Consider the following 21,854-nt stretch of genomic DNA (forward strand, 5'->3'; position numbering starts at 1 on the left):
CAAATTAATCTTGATTAAAACATTTTTTTAATCAAGATTAATTTTGATAATAATAAAATATAATAATAACAACAAAACACACGGGCACTTTTTAATTTTAATTTTTAATTTTTAATTTTTTTATTTATTTATTTATTTATATATATATATATATATATATATATATATATATATATATTTTTTAAAACACACGGGCACTTGCATAGACAGTCCTAACGTCCGGCGCATCATTACTGCGTGTCGTCAGAAAAGGAAGGACCCCTGAAATCTGTAGAGACAGAACGCGGGCTAATGTAAACTTCAAAAAACAGTGTATTTATAACAAAAGTTTCCATGCAAATAAAAATCCAACTGGAAGAGCTCGAAACATATGCGGAATTTACGTTTTGTCGCTGCTGTGTCGCCACAGAAGAGTGAAGTTCTTCTTCTGAGCTGGTAAAAACTAGCTGGCTAATTTAGAGAGCTAGCTAGCTAGCTAACGTTAACGGCTAGCTAAAGCTGCTAACGTTACAGCTGCGCAGTTTCGTTTCACAGAAAAACACCGAAAACACCCACACTGACACTAACCAGACAAGTCTGTTTACATTAGCTGTGTGCTACTGTGTGTAATAACATATCTTGCAGAGTGGCATGGGTCGACTTTACCAAACTTTGATAGCTGACTGCTGCTAACTACAACACAACCACAGAGGTAACTGTTCATATTTGCAGGACATTTATTCTCAGATTTTAACGTTATAATTGTCATGTTCTGACAACGTGGAGGATCAGAATCAGAATACTTTGTTGATCCCCTCAGGGAAATTGTTTAGTTGCAGTTGCTCACAGTCAAATTCAAGACTTCGCTTCTGTTATATGTGATGTTTACTAGCCACAGTTTACGCCCTTTGTGAATGTAATTGTAATACACAAGAGGCGCTAACTGGGGCTAACGTTAGATGTCCCAAGATAACCAAGCGAGCTGTTTGAATGATCGATTATATGAAGCCTGTATCCAGTTTTGATGACAGTGCTGCCTTTACCTACGTTACATCTATTACCGAGACAGAAATACAGTCCCTCAACACTTAAACATGCATGTTTTTATTGTGCCTGCTTGGGAATTTCTAACTTTCTTAAGATTTCTTTTTTCGACCCCCAGAAAACAGCAAAGAACAAAGAAAGTTTGCACCTTTTTTACTTTGCATAAATTAGACCAAACAGAGCAGACTTTTGGTAGCAAAATGAGGATTCACTGTTGTAGTTGTCACTGTTGAAAGGACTGATTATCAGTTGTCTTAATACATAGTAATAATAGTATATTATTTCAATATGTTGAGCATGCGTATGTAAGAAAATATATAAGTCAGTGCATATGCATTGCTAACCATGCACCAGGCAGCCATTACAGCTGCAACAATCAGTTATTTTCATTTTTCATTTGTTTATTTTGTGAAGGTCAAATCAAATGTCAAATGCCAAAATACAACAGCTTAAGGCGATGTCTTGAAACAGTTTGAAAAACATATTAAATACAATAATAAAAATGAAGAAATATAAGAAACTGTTCATCTGTAAAGCTGTAGTCAGCAAATGTTTTGGTATTTTTACTTAATCAGCATTGTATGCATGCTGTATTGATTAATCCAACAAATTGTTGAAGCTTCAGCCTTATCTGTCACAATGCTTTGGCTGCCTCTCATACATGCATCATTGTCATACTTGCTGCTGTGGTTTAGTCCGCTTTTTTAGCTTTCTTGACAATATGTACATTAAGTAAGATTCTGTTTTATTTCATTTAGTTTAAAATTACCTTCATCCATGGTTGGGTATTTCTGTCACAGTCCTTGGTCTTCTCCTTTGTTGTCTGTGTGCTGTTCCACCTCATCCATCAGACAGAGTATCTTATTCTAATAATATTGTCCTCTGTGCTGTGTTTCAGCCAGGATGAAGAGAAGAGCTGAAACATCGCCAGCACCAGTGCTGGAGACAAAGAGGCTTCGTGATGACAGCAGCTCAGATGAAGAGTCCCAATTATCCAGACAAGGTAGAGAGATTCATTTCCCCCCTCCAAACAATGTATGCCATGATTTTAGATAGAAGTCTTGATATGTTACATGCCATAGTTACTATTGAAAGCCACTGTCTATAAATAGATGATGTAAAGTAAAAGAACAAAGTAATAGCATCAAAATACTAATTATTCATTTTGGCCCATTTTAGAATCATATATTTTACAGTATTACATTATATTAATGTTTGTATCATTTTAATGTTGCAGCTGGTAAAAAGGTAAAGTTCATTTTAATTGCTTTAGGTAGCTTAACCTATAATAATATCATAATTAATTAGTTGATTTATATTAATAACCTAAATCTGCAAAGTAACTAGTAACTAAAACTGTAATATAATAATGTAGTGGAGTAAAAGCATAAAGTAGCATGAAATGGAAATACTCAAGTAAAATACAAGTACCTCAAAATTACACTTAAGTACAGTACTTCAGTAAATGTTCTTACTTACATTTCACTACTGGATTAAGGTATTTCAAGTCAGTCAGTGGAGCTATGATCTGCCATCTTAATTAACAATTTAGTACCCAGAAGAGACCCTAAGGCTGTGGTTTCGTCTTATTTTAGAACTGCACCTGTTTGTTTCTGCTTCCTGTCTAGACTCAAGCCAAAATGATTCCCTCAGTGACCAGGAGGATCACAGACCGGGATTCTCCATGCCCTCCATATCATCCTATGATGACCAAGACACTGACCCCTCAAATGCCTCTGCCAACTTCTCTATGTACAACAGTGTGTCTCAGAAACTCATGGTAATGTACCGAAACCTGCACTAACACTGTCTCAGAGTGTTGCAGAATTGTGGATTATACATACAGGCTTCTTAGGACATTTTCAGTTTATTTTGCAAAATATTCAGAAGAATCAGAGTTTTCTGTCACTGTCTTTTCTTAACTCCCTCATTCTCTCCTACCTCTTACACCTTTAGGCCAAGATGGGTTTCCGTGAGGGTGAAGGTCTGGGGAAGTTTGGCCAGGGACGCAAAGAGATTGTGGAGGCCTCTACCCAGCGAGGGAGAAGAGGTCTGGGTCTCACCCTGCAGGGCTTTCAGGGGGAGCTCAATGTTGACTGGCGCGATGAACCAGAGGTACACAGAAGTAAATAATAACCATGCAATGTTTGTAGTGGTGTTTTCAGTAAATTATGTGAAGTGTCTATAATTAAACTATGAATTGTGTTTTTCTAATTTTAATTAATTAATTTTTAGTAAATTATGTTTACATCACATCACGATGATCTGTTTCCCATCTCTGTTTCTTTTTCCATTTGTCTGTCCAGCCTAGTGCCGTAGAGAAGGTAGACTGGTTCCCAGAATGCACCACAGAGAACCCAGATGCAGATGAGCTGAGGGACTGGATGAAACTGGGAGTGGTAAATACAAACAGACACTTACAGACACATCAGACACTCACTTATACAGTATATAGGCTAGAGTGAGCATTGTGTATGATAGTGTACAATATATATATCGTACACAATGCTTACTCAGGCCTATATACTGTATAAGTGAGTTCACTCAGGCATACTCTTTCGCCTCATATGTATACATTTTGTTTTTAAAGTCTCGTTTTTGACTGCTTACAGAGAAAACTAAAGATTGAGGATGAGACAGAATTTTGCACTGAAGATCTCCTGCACACTCTTTTAAGGTGCAAGGTGAGTTAAAACTTCTGTTTCATTTATATCCCTTTTCTATTTTATACGTGAACATAAAATAGCACAATCTACGGTATGTTTAAATACTTCAGCAGTATATATCTAATACTCAGGAAACAGCGGGGCGAATAAGCTGGAAGGTATTAACCCTGCAAGAAGACCATGGCCAGTTTTAGGCTCACAAGCCCAGTGAAGCTCTACTGGATCTAGTGTGAATGTTACATGTGAGGGTTGGGTTAAATATTAGTATTTTTTAGATAATGCACTGTATTGGTGGGAATAATAATATAAATGGACTTTTCTTTGTGTAAAGCTCTGTAAATAGCCTTCTACACTGGATGGACCCAAATCTTAATGCCGTAATATTCCTGCGTTGTTTAACCACTGTGTATGTATGATTTTCAGTCAGTATTTGATAACCTGGAGGGCGAGGAGATGAGGAGAGCACGGACACGCTCCAACCCTTATGAAACGATTAGAGGAGGTATCTTCCTCAACAGGTCAGTCTTTAAATAGTTGAAAATTACAGGTTTGAAAAATCCTTGTGGATAATATTGTGTAAGTGATTGGCTTCTTTAAAGTTTTATTTAACTTAATTTCTTTTGCACATATTGAAAAAAAATCCACCAATTAATGGCTGCTTTTGAATGATAGAAAATGTAAAACATATTTGTGTGTGTGTGTGTGTGTGTGTGTGTGTGTGTGGATACACATTTTTATATATCATTTGTATATAAGTTATGTGAAAATAAAATCAGATAAAAAATATCCCAGCTGTTTGGTTTGAGTTTGAAAATGGATTAAAGAGTACTCTGTAGTGTGCCAACCCTTTAAAGACAATGACAAGTTATGTTCTTTCTGTATTTAGAGCAGCTATGAAAATGTCCAACATCGACCATTGCTTCGACCAAATGTTCACCAACCCAAAGGATTCTCAAGGGGTGAGTTGGTCAAAGTAACAGCTGATATGTGTTGCAGTGAACTTTTGTTGTAACAGAACACACAGGCCCATGTAAACAGATGGCGAGACAAACCTCTCTCGTTATGTAGAAACCTCTGACAAAGGACCGCGAGGGCGAGCTTCTGTACTTCGGTGACGTCTGTGCGGGGCCTGGAGGCTTTTCAGAGTATATACTGTGGAAGAGGCGTTGGCATGCCAAGGGGTTTGGCATGACGCTGAAAGGACCCTGTGACTTCAAACTGGAAGATTTCTATTCAGCGCCGAGTGAGCTGTTTGAGCCTTACTATGGTACGCACACATCGCGCTCAGGGGGAGAACAGAAACTGGTCACGTCTCAGATGATGAATGATTCAGTGAAGCTTGACCTCTGTATGTCCCAGGTGAGGGAGGGGTGGACGGGGACGGAGACATCACTCGGCCAGAAAACATTACTGCCTTCCGAAACTTTGTCCTGGAGAGTACAGAGAGAAGAGGGCTACACTTTCTCATGGCAGATGGGGTGAGACTATTTCACGTATCCATTTTTATTTTATTTTTTATTATTTATATTTATAGCCACATGTACATATCAAACAGAAGATTAGGTCACAGATTCCTGCTCTTGTTGGGTTGAAGTGAGAATTTCAGATTTTGTTTACTGATGATTACTTTTGGTTTGATGACTGTCTTGCGTAGGGTTTCTCTGTGGAAGGCCAGGAAAACATCCAGGAGATCCTGAGCAAACAGCTGCTGCTCTGTCAGTTCCTCACTGCCATCTCTACACTCAGGACAGGTATGGGGCTACATGTGCATGAATGGATGAGTCACCTAGTTAGTCAGCATTTCTGTCTCTGTGTTTTGCCTCTGTGTTTGTGTGCACATGTACTGTATGTTTGTGTTAGGGTGCAAAATTAGATGATAGTGGCACTCTTTGTCTTCTCCAGGTGGTCACTTTGTCTGTAAGACTTTTGACCTCTTCACTCCCTTCAGTGTGGGGTTGGTCTACCTGCTCTACCACTGCTTCGACAGGATCTGTCTCTTCAAACCCGTCACCAGCAGGCCTGCCAACTCTGAGAGGTGGGGCTGGTTGGATACTTATGCAGGGTTATTATTATATTTTAGGTGATTATTATATATAATATACATATGTGCTTGTTCTCTGACCTAAATTCCTTTCTTCAGGGTTGTCCCTAATATCTTTTTAAACTTTGGATAACTGGCACATTCTTTTAAACAAATATCTGCTTTTTTTTCTAAACTATTTAGCCAACTGAAAACAAACCAAAGCCTGAAACAGGTAATAGATCATGAGCAGTGCCACAGTGGCAGTTTGTTTCATTTTAATATTTTAGTGCTGATGGGAAAAACCACATAAAGAACATCTTCAACACATTATTGGATCCCATGTTAGACATTCCCTCAGATTTTCTTTTTCCCTTTTTCTACAGGTTCAATTAACCTTACTGGGGTTCTTCACACATAATGTGGCTGTGCAGACAAAACATAAAAAAATGAATTAAATACTGGAATGAATGAATATTGGTTCCACTTTTAAAGTTCAGTAATAATCTGTGAGTCGCAGCTCTCGGCTACCTGGAAGAAACCTATATTTGCTCTCAGATTTGGATTCATCACCTCCTGTGTGAAGGGGTGCATTTCCTCACCATACTCAGTAACCATAGTAACTGTACTCAAAATTACAATTAGGTTTAGACAGGTTAGACATGACTGTGCAACATCTCAATTGGAGGAAATGGGACAGTGTCTTTTCTATGGATCCAGTTTTTCTTTTAGACTAAGAAGAGACAATTCTTGCTTCTGTTAAACTCTTCTCACTCATTGCCATCCGCAGGTACATAGTGTGTCGTGGTCTGAAGCCCGGTTCAGACGCCGTCAGGGAATACATGTTCAAAATCAACCTGAAACTGAACCAGCTGAGGAACACAGACACCGACGTTACAGATGTGGTTCCCCTGAGCATCATTAAGGAAGACACAGACTTTTACCAGTTTATGGTCAACTCCAATGAGAGGTAGAGACACACAATATTCACAAAGGCCTTTAATCTATTCATTTCAAACCGAGTGACTGACAGAAATTGAATTATCTCTCACTGCAGCCTCTGTGTAGTCCAGATCAAGGCCTTGGCTAAGATCCACGCCTATGTCGTAGACCAGTGAGTAGCCTGTCTTGTACTTGTCTAGGTGCATTGATCTCTGTTGCAGTATAGCTATGTGTGATGGTGTTTATGTATGCAACTAACTGGGACGTTTGTTCCTCTAGGACCCTTTCAGAGCCGAAGCAAGCAGACATTAGGAAGGAGTGTCTGAAACTGTGGGGGGTGAGTGGAGAAACCGTAATATACTTACTAAATTGAAGTTGGACTAAAACAGAACTTAAAGAAAGAATAGTTTGTTGAATAATGCAGTTGTATTCTTTATTATGTTATTCCACTCCTAAATACATTGCATGTCCATTTCCAGGTTCCAGACAAGGCCAGAGTCACTCCTGCTTCCTCAGACCCAAATTCTAAATTCTACGAACTGATTAAGGTCCGTTAATAAATCTGGGATTTAAAAAAAAAAACCTTCTACAAATAAGACAAGATAAATGTGTGCTGTCAGAGAATACCACTTGTTAATAATAAAAGTAAAATAATAAAAGTTAAGCATATTTGTGCATTTTGGTAAATCCTAAACAGTATTTCCCAGACGTCAGATTTTAAAACAAATGTTATATATTTAGTTTGACATGTTAAATGTGTCTCCATATCTGTCTTTCTCTCTGTCTCTTTACATCTGTTGCTCCTCAGAACTCGGATGTGGAGCCGTTTCAGTGTAAGCTCACGCCTCTTAACTCAACTACACTTGAGAAGTTGCGTCATATCCTGGACCATAGGTGCATTGTGGGAGGTGGAGAGCAGATCTTCCTTCTAGCGCTGGGGGTGAGTCTTAAGAGGCTTGTGTTTTGTCTTACTGCACTGTGGTAATGTATTTTTCACCCAACTTATACAATCCTTTTTTTGTACCCAGTAGATATAATTAGTCTTTTTTAAGATGTCCCATATTTGATATCAGATAGCAGCTCCCATACTGTATGCATTAATGGGACACCCAGGCCAGTATCGTCACTTTCAGCTATTTGCTGTGTAAGATGGTTTCCTTTTCTTCTGGAAAAGATTAAAATGCAGAGCTGACAGGCCAATCTATTCACCCCTAATGTTTTTATTTATAGGGATCGTGGTGACTTGAAAGGCTTTACTGCTTTTTTAAAAGCATGGTAGCCTGTGATTAAACCCGTTTCATCTCTTTATCTGTTCTTTCCTTTTCCCCTTGCCTATGTAGAAGTCTCAGATATACACATGGGATGGGAAGATGCCTGTGCGGTGGAGGAAACTGGAGAATTTCAAGCTAGAGCTGCCAAGAGATACACTTCTAAGTGTGGAGATCGTCCAAGAGCTGAAGGGCGAGGTGAGAAGAGGGACTGTAAACAGATGAAAATTGGGAGCCAGTATCCCAAACTCTTTAAGCTTTGCTTCATTTCTGTTTATGCTGAAATAACAGTTGTTCTCATGAGATGATGTGTACTTTTGGGGCGTCATGCTTTCTTGATAATTTTCTCTTAGAAGAGGCTTCAGGTCTCAAAGGTTGTAAAGTTCTGTTGCATCATTATCCCTCTCCCCCCAAAAAGTAACAATTACACCCAAAGAAGCTAGTTATTTGCTGCTCGTGGTAATGGTTTTACATAATACAGTTTATTTGGTCCTCAGGGTAAAGCTCAGCGCAGAATCAACGCTGTTCACGTAATGGATGCACTAATACTGAACGGCACTGATGTAAGAGATCAGCACTTCAACCAACGGTAGGACAGCCTTTATTCATTAATACTTTTTGATCTTCAAAATTATGTCAACATTAGAATTCTCGTCTCTGTAACATATAAATAAATAACTTGTTATAAATAAATTGACCTGTATTGCAGTACAATGTTTTTTTTTCATACCAGTTTTTCAATAGTTAACTAAATAATGCCCGTCGTATATCCAGGATCCAGATGGCTGAGAAGTTTGTGAAGGCAGTGGCCAAACCCAGCAGACCAGACATGAACCCTATCAGGTATTCATTTAAATGAATTCAACCTTTTGAATGCTGCTTTGTAATTTATTTTCAGAGATCTTATTCTCACTGGAAGCACTTGAAGAGTGGACAGTAGCGGAAAACAGACAGTTATGTAATACAGATACCATAATAATGGAAATTTGAACACAAAGCTTACAAGTAGATCTTAAACCCCATGTCACATTTTCTGATCAAGTAAATCCAACATGGTCAGCAAGTCCTTAAAATAAAAACACTTTTGACAATACAAATATTGCATACAAGTCTGTTTTTGTGACATCACAACCAGTTTGGAGGCCAAACACGGTCCAATATCAGTTTAAACAAGATTTGATGTGGAAATGGAAGCCTTCAGTGCACATACTGAGAATGGAGGTCATTTTAAGAAATTATAATTAAGACTTTTTTTGTAAAAAAAAAAAATAAACATCAGACACAAATTATTATTAGTCTTAAAACATGTCTGGATGGGATCTGAAATGTAACATCTATGTTTCCCCAAACAGAGTGAAGGAGGTTTACAGGCTGGAGGAAATGGAGAAAATCTTTGTCAGGTATGACAGGACAACTGTCCAGTAAACAACATGATCCAAAACATATCAGGCCTTGTTTCATTTACTAAATGTTGAGGATTTTCTACTGTATTTTTGTTTTTCTCATCCAGACTAGAGATGAAGGTGACAAAGAGTTCAGGAGGAGTCCCACGTCTGTCCTACACCGGCAGAGATGACCGACACTTCCTTCCCACCGGCCTTTACATCATTAAGACTGTCAATGGTACGTATATTTGTTTGTGCTGCAGCTCATTGTCAAGAAGTGGCACTTTAAAACTTGCAACTTTAATTTGCTTTAACCGTTTCAAAGCCTCCTGTGGGCAACATACCCCTAATTACTTATGTTTCAATAAAAAATTTACAAAATATCTGTCTCCTCCATCTCTGTCCCTCAGAACCATGGACAATGGCATACAGCAAAAACTCCAAGATGAAATTCTTCTATAATAAGACTACCAAAGACTCCACCTATGCAATGCCACCCAACTCTGCCGCCCCCTTCCAGTAAATAGCGTCTTTTCTTCCCATTTTGTATTGATTAATGATTTATTAAGTTTATATGACAACTTGTCTGTCATGTAGTGGGGGTGATAGAAACAGTTTATATGTAATAGCAGCCTTGATGATCTTAAGAATAAACAGTATGCTTTCTTTGTCTTCGTCCTCAGTGTTTGCCACTCTGAGCGGCTCTTCTGGGCCTGGGTGGACGGGGTGATCGTTCACGATTCGCAGACACGGATGGACCCTGAGAAACTGTCCAAAGATGATGTTTTGTCCTTCGTCCACCAGAATTACCAGCCCTGAAATGCTCCCAGAGCCCCAGAGCATCAGCAGCTACAACCTAGACAAAGAATGCACTAACTTGTGGAGGATATAGAGCCTTAGAAAAGGTTATCCTACAAGGCCTTAATTAATATTTATTTTGACAGTAAAAGAGGGATTCAAAAAATACTGCTTATTAAATAAACCAATACATAGATCAAGTTTGTATTAATCCCTGTTTTTGTTGTCCAGTTAAATATCAATTAATAAACTGTTTGTCAAGACCCTCTTGTTCCTCTATATTATGTCGCTTGGAGAAATTATTACCAGGTTGTAACTGGGGTTCTGGAGCTTACGTTAGGAATTTTAGGCTGCTTTTTCCAATGGTGACATTTGGACTTTGTGTAAGCAACAGACATTTGACAAACCAGTCTTTCTGCCTTTTCCACTGTCCTTTGCTCTGCGAATTGTAATGAATAGGACTCGCCTCATATGACAAATTGGAGACAAAAAGCTGCTGCCATTGTCTCTTCATTGGCTTGCATGTCCCTGTAGATCAGGCTGTGTGTGTGTGTGTGTGTGTGTGTGTGTGTGTGTGTGTGTGTGTGTGTGCGTGTGTGTGTGTGCGCGCGCGTGCGCGCGCGGGTGTGCGTGGGTGCCTGCTCTAGACAGAGTTACACGTTAAACTATGCATTCATTGTTAACAGTGTTGCTTGTCTTACTGTACAGCTTCTCATCTCCATAGAGACCAGGATCTGTTTGCCCAGTCTCTCACACCAACAGCCCCCTGGTCGTCGCCTCCTGCAAAACTATAGCTAAAGCCTAAATACTACTTATACTATATACAACTCATGTTCTGACTTATCTTCACCATCACTTTTATATCAGTTCCAGATGTACAGATGTAGCAGCTTTTCCCCATTCATAACTGATCTATCACGCGTGTGTGCGTGTGCGTGCGTGTGTGCGTGTGTGTGTGTGTGCGTGTGTGTTTGTTCAACATTTGGAAGTTGTCCTGTTAGGTTTTAGGTTGTTTTTACTCTGACACCTCTTTGTGATTGTGCCTCATATCGCCTGGACTGTGTGTTTCTTAAATACTGCAAATTTCTCTTTTTTCTTTTCTTGAAAAGTTCGCTATCAATCCCTATGATGTAAATAATTGTAATGTAGTAAATAAATGGGAGATGTTCTTCCCAGAAATACCTTTCAACTGTGTGGTAACATTTGATTAAAGACTTTATGCCGGGTGATGATAACCACGGCTGGATAAAGTTGATGGAAGGCTCCTGTTGCCATTAAACAACTTTATTTACCAAAATGTTATCATAATACAATCTTAAATAATAAAGGTGTTAGAACTAGATTTTGACACAAGACCACAAGGTTACATCATAATATACTGTAGGTCCCAGATGTATAGTTCAGTGGTTCAAATTCCAATAAAATTACTATGATAAATCTCATTTGTACTAAAGTGACAACTGGTATTTAAACTACTGCTAGAAATACATTAATATATATTTAAATGAAGACCGAACTATTCCAGTTGTGAAGTGCTCTATTGTCACTGGAAGCAGCACAAATAGCAAGAATCCCTGATCCCCGATTTAACCGACATTAGAGTTTTTGTATATGGCGTCATTGGACTTGTAACTGCTATCATTTAGTCCTAGTTCTTGCATCATTTTGTAGGATGAATGTCGGGGAGCTCAAACACACCCAAACTAAGTTTAAATGATGGCCAAAGTCGAACTTTTTATCTCTTTATTTACTCGGTGGCGTTGACATTAAGGATAGGGACTCTTATTTTGAAGTTACACTCGCTCAGCCAATCAGATTTCAGCTTTATGTAACAGGAAGCAAACAAATGAGTTCCACACACAGTAGTTATAAAACGCTTGACTTTGCAGGTAATGTCCATCTTCTTGTTTTTTCTTGTTTTTTTACACCCTACAAGATGATAACATTTTTTTAACAAAAGCGTTAGGTTAGGCGGTGAAGAATTATCCTACTTAGCCGAATCTGAATTAACTTAAAATGTATTTCCAGAGCTGTTTTATAAGCCAATGTGTTTGAATACATAGTCCCGTGACCTGATGTAACATATTATATACCAGTGTAACGTTTTATAATGCTTTATGATACATACACGCATTGCAGTGGTTTGGAAACGTCTGAGTTTGGCGATATTTAGTTATTTGTTATATTTTGTTATTGACGATTTTATTTATTAAACCGACAGTTTTAACCACCTTCACACCAGTCATGCTGAAAGCTGTGGGACAAGCTCTGTTCTCAACTGGACTGCAGAATCCTAAATACACAGCAGAGGAGAAAAAGGTATGTGTTTCCTAGATTGCCTTGTATAAAAGGACAGTAAACCTTTGGTCTGATGTTGATTGTTTAGCACACTTCCATGATGGGACAAGAGATGTGAGTTAAGTTAGTGCTGAAATGTTACGTCGACAATTTAGGTTTTCTGTTGTGCTGAAAAGAAGAGTTGATCAACAGAAAATGAATTAGTTCTGAATATCAATTTGTTAGTTTTCTTTATATTATTTCATTTTAAATTGATTATCTTTTGATGGCCGAACAAAACAAGACATTTGCAGATGTCACCGTATATTGTGATGTTACACCAAAATCTGTTGGATTATGTTACACTATGAGGGTTATTAATCCATCCATCCATCCATCTTCATCCGCTTATCCGGGGTCGGGTCGCGGGGGTAGCAGCTCCAGCAGGGGACCCCAAACTTCCCTTTCCCGGGCCACATTAACCAGCTCCGACTGGGGGATCCCGAGGCGTTCCCAGGCCAGGTTAGAGATATAATCCCTCCACCTAGTCCTGGGTCTCCCCCGAGGCCTCCTCCCAGCTGGACGTGCCTGGAACACCTCCCTAGGGAGGCGCCCAGGGGGCATCCTTACCAGATGCCCGAACCACCTCAACTGGCTCCTTTCGACGCAAAGGAGCAGCGGCTCTACTCCGAGCTCCTCACGTATAACTGAGCTTCTCACCCTATCTCTAAGGGAGACGCCAGCTACCCTCCTGAGGAAACCCATTTTGGCCGCTTGTACCCTGGATCTTGTTCTTTCGGTCATAACCCAGCCTTCATGACCATAGGTGAGGGTAGGAACAAAAACTGACCGGTAGATTGAGAGCTTTGCCTTCTGGCTCAGCTCTCTTTTCGTCACAACGGTGCGATAAATTGAATGTAATACCGCACCTGCTGTGCCGATTCTCCGACCAATCTCCCGCTCCATTGTCCCCTCACTCGCGAACAAGACCCCAAGGTACTTGAACTCCTTCACTTGGGGTAAGGACTCATTCCCTACCTGGAGAAGGCACTCCATCGGTTTCCTGCTGAGAACCATGGCCTCCGATTTAGAGGTGCTGATCCTCATCCCAGCCGCTTCACACTCGGCTGCGAACCGATCCAGTGAGTGCTGAAGGTCACAGGCCGATGATGCCATCAGGACCACATCATCTGCAAAAAGCAGCGATGAGATCCCCCAGCCCACCGAACTGCAACCCCTCTCCACCCCGACTACGCCTCGATATCCTGTCCATAAATACTACAAACAGGATTGGTGACAAGCGCAGCCCTGGCGGAGGCCAACTCTCACCTGAAACGAGTCCGACTTACTGCCGAGAACCCGGACACAGCTCTCGCTTTGGTCGTACAGAGATTGGATGGCCCTGAGAAGGGACCCCCTCACCCCGTACTCCCGCAGCACCTCCCACAGTATCTCCCGGGGCACCCGGTCATACGCCTTCTCCAGATCCACAAAACACATGTAGACTGGTTGGGCATACTCCCAGGCTCCCTCCAGGATCCTTGCGAGAGTAAAGATCTGGTCCGTTGTTCCACGACCAGGACGGAATCCGCATTGTTCCTCTTCAACCTGAGATTCGACTATCGACCGAACCCTCCTTTCCAGCACCTTGGAGTAGACTTTACCGGGGAGGCTGAGAAGTGTGATACCCCTGTAATTGGCACACACCCTCTGGTCCCCCTTTTAAAAAAGGGGAACCACCACCCCGGTCTGCCACTCCTTAGGCACCGTCCCAGACTTCCACGCAATGTTGAAGAGGCGTGTCAACCAAGACAACCCCTCCACACCCAGAGCTTTAAGCATTTCTGGACGGATCTCATCAATTCCTGGGGCTTTGCCACTGTGGAGTTGTTTAACTACCTCAGCAACCTCCACCAGGGAAATTGATGCCAATCCCCCCCTCATCCTCCAGCTCTGCCTCTACCATAGAGGGCGTATTAGTCGGATTTAGGAGTTCCTCAAAGTGCTCCTTCCACCGCCCTATTACCTCCTCAGTTGAGGTCAACAGCGTCCCCATCCTTACTGTACACAGCTTGGATGGTTCCCCCGCTTCCCCTCCTGAGGTGGCGAACGGTTTTCCAGAAGTACCTTGGTGCCGACCGAAAGTCCTTCTCCATGTCTTCTCCGAACTTCTCCCACACACGCTGCTTTGCCTCTTTCACGGCAGAGGCTGCAGCCCTTCGGGCCCTTCGGTACCTTGCAACTGCCTCCGGAGTCGCCTGGGATAACATATCCCGGAAAGACTCCTTCTTCAGTCGGACGGCTTCCCTGACCACCGGTGTCCACCACGGTGTTCGTGGGTTACCGCCCCTTGAGGCACCTAAGACCCTAAGACCACAGCTCCTCACCGCAGCTTCAGCAATGGAAACTTTGAACATTGTCCACTCGGGTTCAATGCCCCCAGCCTCCACAGGGATGCACGAAAAGCTCCGCCGGAGGTGTGAGTTGAAAGTCTGTCGGACAGGGGCCTCCTCCAGACGTTCCCAATTTACCCGCACTACCCGTTTGGGCTTACCAGGTCTGTCCAGAGTCTTCCCCCACCCCCTGACCCAACTCACCACCAGATGGTGATCGGTTGACAGCTCCGCCCCTCTCTTCACCCGAGTGTCCAAAACATATGGCCTCAGATCAGATGAAACGATTATAAAATCGATCATTGACCTTTGGCCTAGGGTGCTCTGGTACCAAGTACACTTATGAGCATCCCTATGTTCGAACATGGTGTTCGTTATAGACAATCCATGACTAGCACAGAAGTCCAACAACAAACAACCACTCTGGTTTAGATCAGGGAGGCCGTTCCTCCCAATCACGCCTCCATGTGTCTCCATCATTACCCACGTGCGCGTTGAAGTCCCCCAGCAGAACTATGGAGTCCCCGACTGGAGCCCCATGCAGGACTCCACTCAAGGTCTCCAAGAAGGCCGAATACTCTGAACTCTTGTTTGGTGCATATGCACAAACAACAGTCAGAGTTTTCCCCCCCCCCACAACCCGCAGGCGTAGGGAGGCGACCCTCTCGTCCCACCGGGTTAAACTCCAACGTAGCGGCGCTCAGCCGGGGGCTTGTGAGTATCCCCACACCCGCCCGGCGCCTCACACCCTGGGCAACTCCGGAGAAGAAAAGAGTCCAACCCCTATCCAGGAGTATGGTTCCAGAACCAAGACTGTGTGTAGACGTAAGCCCCACCAGATCTAACCGGTAGCGCTCCACCTCCCGCACAAGTTCCGGCTTCTTCCCCCACAGAGAGGTGACATTCCACGTCCCCAGAGCCAGCCTCTGCTGCCCGGGTCTGGTCCGTCGAGGCCCCTGACCTTCACTGCCACCCATGTGGCAGCGCACCCGACCCAAGCGGTTCCTCCCACAGGTGGTGGGCCCATGGGATGGAGGGATGTCCGCCACGTAGCTTTTTCGGGCTGTGCCCAACCGGGCTCCGTGGCAAACCCGGCCACAAGACGCTCACTGACGAGCCCTCCATCTGGGCCTGGCTCCAGACGGGGGCCCCGGGCTTCCTCCGGGCAGGGTCACTTCATCCCTTCCTCGATTTTTCATAGGATTTTTGAACCATTCTTTGTCTGGCCCCTCACCTGAGACCACTTTGCCTTGGGAGACCCTACCAGGAGCACAAAGCTCCAGACAACACAGCCCTCAGGTTCATAGGGACACACAAACCTCTCCACCACGATAAGGTGATGGTTCCCGGAGAAGAGGGTTATTAATATAAACTAGAAATGTATTTCCTGCAGAAAATGCGCATGAATGCTGAAAAGCTAAATTGCTAAAACTAAACTGGATTAGGAATGCGTTTATTTAGTATGAATTTCATTGAAAAGTTAATTAACACCACTAATGTAAAAAATATGTGGAATATTTAAACGCTAAAGTAATTATCGGCTTTAAAAGTTAAATAATGCCAGAAGATGTAGAACCTTGTACAGTTTGAATTTATTTTTTAGCTGAAAGTATGATGTCTAAAAAAGTCATGGTATGGTATGTCGAAAAAAGTCCAGGCAAAGTATATTGAATAAAGTCATAGTATAGTATGTTGAATAAAGTGATAAAGTCATAGTATAGTATGTTGAAACAAATCCTAGCAAAGTATATTGAATAAAGTATAAAAAAGTAATAAAAAGCCATAGTATAGTATGTTGAAAAAAAGTGATAAAAAAGTCATAGTATAGTAAGTAAAAAAAAAAGCCATATTATAGTATGCCAAAAAAATTATAGTACAGTGTATCGAAAAAAAAAGAGCATAAAGTCATAGCATTCCATAGTATGTGGAAAAAAGTGATAAAAACTCATAGTATAGTATGTCGCAAAAAGTCATAGTATAGTATGTTGAACAAAGTCATAGTATAGTATGTTGAAGAAAGTGAAAAAAGTCATAGTATAGTTAATCAAAAAGGTCATAGTATAGTATGTCGAACAAAGTCATAGTATAGTATCTCGAAAAAAGTGAAAAAGTCATAGTATAGTATGTCTAAAACAATGTCAAAAAAAGTGATAAAAAAGCCATAGTATAGTATCTCGAAAAAAGTGATTAAAAAATCCATAGTGTATTATGTCGAAAATGTCATGAGAAAGCCATAGTATAGTATGTCGAAAAAGTCATAGTGTATCAAAAAAAAGTCATAGCATTCCATAGTATATAGTATAGGAAAAAAAGTGATAAAAATTCATAATATAGTATGTCGCAAAAAGTCAAAGTATAGTATATCGAACAAAGTCATAGTATAGTATGTTGAAAAAAGTGATAAAAAGTCATTGTATAATAACTCAAAGGAAAGTCTGAAAGAACAAACAAACTCCACACAAAAAGTTAAGGTCGCGCAATACACACTCCAATATAAGCACAGAAAAAGCCTGAATGAAACACTAAACGTAAACAGTGATAACAGAAACTGTAAAAGATATCAAAAAGGTAAATCATTTTCTAATAGCTAAAGGTTTTGTGAAAAGTGTAAAGTTTGATAGACATATGTAGATAAAAGTATGTGGGAGGAGTAGCATTTAAAAGAGGAAGAAGCCTGAAGAGAATTTGAAGATTGCTCCTTGACTTCAGTGTAAAACATTGACAACCCTCCCACACACACACACACACACACACACACACACACACACTAGTTTCTGACATTGTATTGATTAAATGGTAAATTGAAAAAATAATTACAGATGATTATATATATTATGATAATTTATGAGTGTGTGCATGTATGCATGTTTTGCAGGGACAAGACTATGAGATTCGCACCTACCATGCCACTAATTGGGTTAGCACCTCTCTGAGTGGAATGCAGTGGGATGCAGCCATGAACACTGGCTTCCGCAGACTCTTCAACTACATTCAAGGCAACAATCACAACAGTAAGTTTCAGCAATTTTGTTCTTAAAATGCCACGTGGTTGTGTGTACGGTGAAAAGCGGGGAAAAAAGGTTAGATATAACTTTAGTTTATTTTGTCAGAGAGGTGTTGAAATTTGAGGCTCTTATTGTGTGGTGTTGTAAAACAAACTTCATATAAAGCCATATAAAAAAGTAAAATTAAATTAAACTTGATCAAACACAATCAGTCAAGTTAATAATGTTCAAATGTTTCAGAATGAAGTTATGGATATCGTTGGCATGAAGACAACAAAAGAGTCTATGAATAAATGCATTTTAGTTCTTGCTCAGCAGTTTGTAACAGCACCACTGCCTTTGTCTTACTCAGCAGTTTACACCAGCATTATTTATGAGAATATACTGTATATTGTTTATGCTGTTGACTACTGAGTTCTGCTGTGTAAGGAGAGTGTGATGTGTAAACCTGCTGCTTAATTCTCTACATCTGCCACACACTGTGGTTCTATGTCCACCATCTGTTCAGCTATCATTATTTACTGAAGTTTGGATCCACCAGCTGGCAACTGAGAGTTTGTTTAGAAAATATAATATCTGTGCATCTCATGGAAGCTGATTACATGTCAGACAAACCATGAACCTCATATTTACATTTATTCCTAAATTGATTTCACGTTTTTCTGTTTTACACCAGTCAGACGTGTGCTGCTTGTGTTTTTAATTTTTTCTTAATTTAGTATTTATATTCCTTGTTCCTCAGAGGTGAAAGTGGAGATGACGGCTCCTGTGACGTGCCGTGTGGACCCTGGAGCCGGCCCTGCGTGTGAATCTCAGTTCACTGTATCCTTCTTCATCCCAGAGGAGCATCAGGACAATCCACCGGAGCCGAGTGACCCGGAGGTGTTTGTGGAGCACAGGAAAGAGTTTACAGCTTATGTCAGGTACAGTACAACCTCAGCATTATATATTTAATTGCTAATTCAATTTTAGTGTGTGAAAGTGTCAAAATGAAACCTGATTGCACACACCGAAACAAAAGAAAAGTGCAGTTAGAAGAGAATTGATAAAAAAAATGAAGATATGCAGAACTCAATCTTAGATCCTCCTCTTGTTCCTTCTCCTAGGACATTCGGTGGTTTTTCCAATGACAATATGAAGCGAGAAGAGCTTCTGAAACTTATGGAGAGCCTGCAGAGGGACGGCGTCCAATACGTCGACAAGCCGTTCTACACAGCCGGGTATGACAGTCCCTTCAAGCTCACCAACCGTAGGAACGAGGTCTGGGTCCTCAAGAAGGAGCAGGAGTAGGAGGTTTAAAGGTCGCACAACACTCTGCCCACTACAACTGTCAAATAGTCCCGTTTTGGACAAAAAAAAAAGATATGATCATTTGATAACACTCAGCACAACTCTTAACAATGTCCAAAGGGAGAAAAAAAAAATTGCTATTATAGAAGTATAATGAAATTAAATGGAAGTTTAAAGGTTATATATACATTATTCCATGTCTGATTGTGTGTTTTACTTTATTTCCTTTGACTAAAAGTTACTGAATTATAGACTCACTTAAAGTCTTGACAAAGAGACCAAACAAATTATTACAAGAGCTAATCATAAGGTCATCATAAACAAAAAAATCTGGATACAGTGGGGCAATACTTCCAGCAGGTGGAGCCAAGTAGTCAGGAAACATTTCTCTCTTTTGGTGCATCTTGTCATGACAAAAACCACAAGTGCCTTTTTTTTTAATGAATGACTTGTTTAGAATACACTAATTTGCTAACTGTTATTCATTCAGTTATTCTTAAAGGTCAAAAAATACTTACAATATCAACAATGTGGCAACTCTTAATGTCTTTTCCCATAAACACTAATATAAAAGGACTGTGTGCAGGATGAAAAAATAAAGGAAAGGTTCAAATGTTTTTACATCAGTCTTAAAGCAATAATTGTTCACTGTGATTGGGGAAAAGAACAAAGATTGTTTGATGATTGGGGGGGGGACAAAATCCACAGCCCTCTATTGGTGTACACATGCTCTCTAAGTTGAGCCAAAACTAATATGAGGCTTTAACAGTCAGAGTTACTGTAGTTAGGTGTCTTTTTTACAGTAATTACAGTATTTTTGTACAAAATAGTGTTTCTGCAGCTCAGCAAGGACACACTTTGTAAAACACAAAAAGGGGCTTTTAAATTTAAAGAAATGTAATTTGGAAGATACACACTTAATTACACTTAACTCTGACTTTTTTAAAGCCTCAAATTGGTAAAAAACAAAAACAAACTTTCAATCTATATTTCGATTTACTACCGAGTCATGCGTCTGTTTTTTTTTTTTTTTCATTCTTCGGAATGAAAAAAAAATGACAAAGGGATTTGCAAAAAACAAAATTGGCCCGTTACTTACAACTTTGGTTTTCTTTTTATTTAGACAACAAAAATTGTCATCAAATGTCAATCAAAACATACACGGACCATTTCGTCCATCATCACCTAAGAAAGCGATTGCTTAGCGGCCAGTTTGGAGGAGGAATGATTTACAGTGACCAATAACACTACAAATACAAATGGGCATGCTAGTCTTGTGTGAAGATAAACTTGAAAAACAATGTGAACCTATCCTTTAACTTTAAATTGCAAACTCTGACAGCAGGTTTTAACTCTTCTGGACCATACCTGCATCACTCAAGTCTCAGCAAAAAAAGACTCTGCCTGATAAAGTTACCTGCCTGTGTGGTTTAAGCTGAAATCTATCAACAAATTTGGTGCTTGGTGAGTGTACGATGTAAAAAAAGAATGACACAAGCTAACAAACATTTTGCTTTTTTAATCGGAGTGGACTTTGTTTTATACATTAATTATCATGTTCATAGTTCATGATGTACAATAATTTGTGTGTTTTTAATCCTGAAGAAGGGATGCTACCTGGTGAGGGAATGGTGACATAGGCACTGCACTGATGTATGAATCATGGGAGATATTACTTCCTTGTTTAAGAATGTAAAATGTATTATCTCATCAATAATAAATCTAACTCAGCATCAAATGATTGATTATTCTGATAATGTATTAGCTCCATCTTCAATTATGTTCTAGTCATCCCTATTTCATGATGGGCTTCTTTAATGTAGTTAGAATCACACACCACAGAAAGCTTCAGTGTGAGTTGTTCAGATCTGCAGTGGATACAGTCCAGGCCGTCCTACACTTTCTGATCACTGTGACCTTTTTATCAGCCGGATGAAATCCTCGCCACAGTTCACTTCCCACTTCATCCGCTCTCACCTTTTCTCACTCTCTCGTCGTCAGGTTCATGTTCATGTCTGCTGAGTCATTCTTTTTTTTTGTGGCAGAATTGTTCCCAATATCGTGTTCAGACGCTCGGCAGAAATTACATTTTCACACACACACACACACACACACACACACACACACACACACTAAGTTTAGGGCTGAAACTAACGATTATTTTCATTATCAATTACCATTTCATCTAGGGCAAAACAGATACCTGACACCATAGCCAGTGAGTGCAACATCTCACAAACAATTTTTAGTAATTGAATTATTGGAGCTATCGGGGAATCGCTTCAGCTCTACTATTTACAACTGCTTTGTTGCGCAAAAAGTTGATTTTGACAAAACAAGTAGAACAAACACTTATATCAGGCAGTGTCGCGTGTCTGGCACAAACTTACTGAGGAAGTGAATATAAAAATCCTTTGGAAATTAGTTGTCATGTAAAATATATTCAAAAAACACAGAAACAGTCCTTTGTTAAGTGAACAGGGACCTTTTCTATTTTCACAACAATGTGGCTTTAAACAAGGGTAAAAACAAAATGTGATCGATTGCATTTCCCTTGTTCTGACTAAATAATTAGAGCAGTACGCTGAGTCATTTATAAAGACTCTTGAAGCACTAAAAACACAGGCAATAACTATTCTATTCCTGGACTCTTCACTGGGTTCAAGTCAATACAGGGGTTCTGTCTCATTTGTCACTTCGCTGTATGGAGGTTGTTGATATGAGAGGAGGGAAAGCATTGAGGTGTCAATAGTGTGATTATGGCTGGGAGGGGTTTGTATTGATTCC

At 40.3% G+C, this 21,854-nt stretch overlaps 2 protein-coding genes across 3 annotated transcripts; both read left to right on the forward strand.

Moving 5' to 3' along the window:
* Positions 1–247: 247 nt before the first annotated feature.
* On the forward strand, positions 248–11,291 carry cmtr1 (cap methyltransferase 1). 2 transcript variants are annotated; one of them, XM_078274789.1, is made up of 24 exons: positions 248–691; positions 1,922–2,026; positions 2,652–2,803; positions 2,980–3,138; positions 3,330–3,422; positions 3,636–3,707; positions 4,113–4,207; positions 4,576–4,648; positions 4,758–4,956; positions 5,049–5,167; positions 5,344–5,440; positions 5,592–5,769; positions 6,500–6,679; positions 6,767–6,823; positions 6,931–6,988; positions 7,131–7,199; positions 7,460–7,591; positions 7,992–8,117; positions 8,417–8,508; positions 8,694–8,762; positions 9,272–9,319; positions 9,430–9,542; positions 9,715–9,823; positions 9,988–11,291. In XM_078274789.1, the coding sequence occupies exons 2-24, from the start codon at positions 1,927–1,929 to the stop codon at positions 10,121–10,123; spliced, it is 2,526 nt and encodes an 841-aa protein (XP_078130915.1). In that variant the 5' UTR covers positions 248–691; positions 1,922–1,926; the 3' UTR covers positions 10,124–11,291. The 2 variants fall into 2 exon arrangements, with proteins under 2 accessions (XP_078130915.1, XP_078130916.1); XM_078274790.1 differs by having other exon boundaries at positions 5,592–5,724.
* Positions 11,292–11,918: 627 nt separating this feature from the next.
* On the forward strand, positions 11,919–19,684 carry hebp2 (heme binding protein 2). The gene is made up of 5 exons (XM_078274864.1): positions 11,919–11,991; positions 12,324–12,421; positions 17,648–17,783; positions 18,520–18,700; positions 18,884–19,684. The coding sequence occupies exons 1-5, from the start codon at positions 11,949–11,951 to the stop codon at positions 19,065–19,067; spliced, it is 642 nt and encodes a 213-aa protein (XP_078130990.1). The 5' UTR covers positions 11,919–11,948; the 3' UTR covers positions 19,068–19,684.
* Positions 19,685–21,854: the final 2,170 nt, after the last annotated feature.

Source organism: Sander vitreus, chromosome 18, assembly GCF_031162955.1.
Source record: "Sander vitreus isolate 19-12246 chromosome 18, sanVit1, whole genome shotgun sequence".
Lineage (NCBI taxonomy): Eukaryota > Metazoa > Chordata > Actinopteri > Perciformes > Percidae > Sander > Sander vitreus.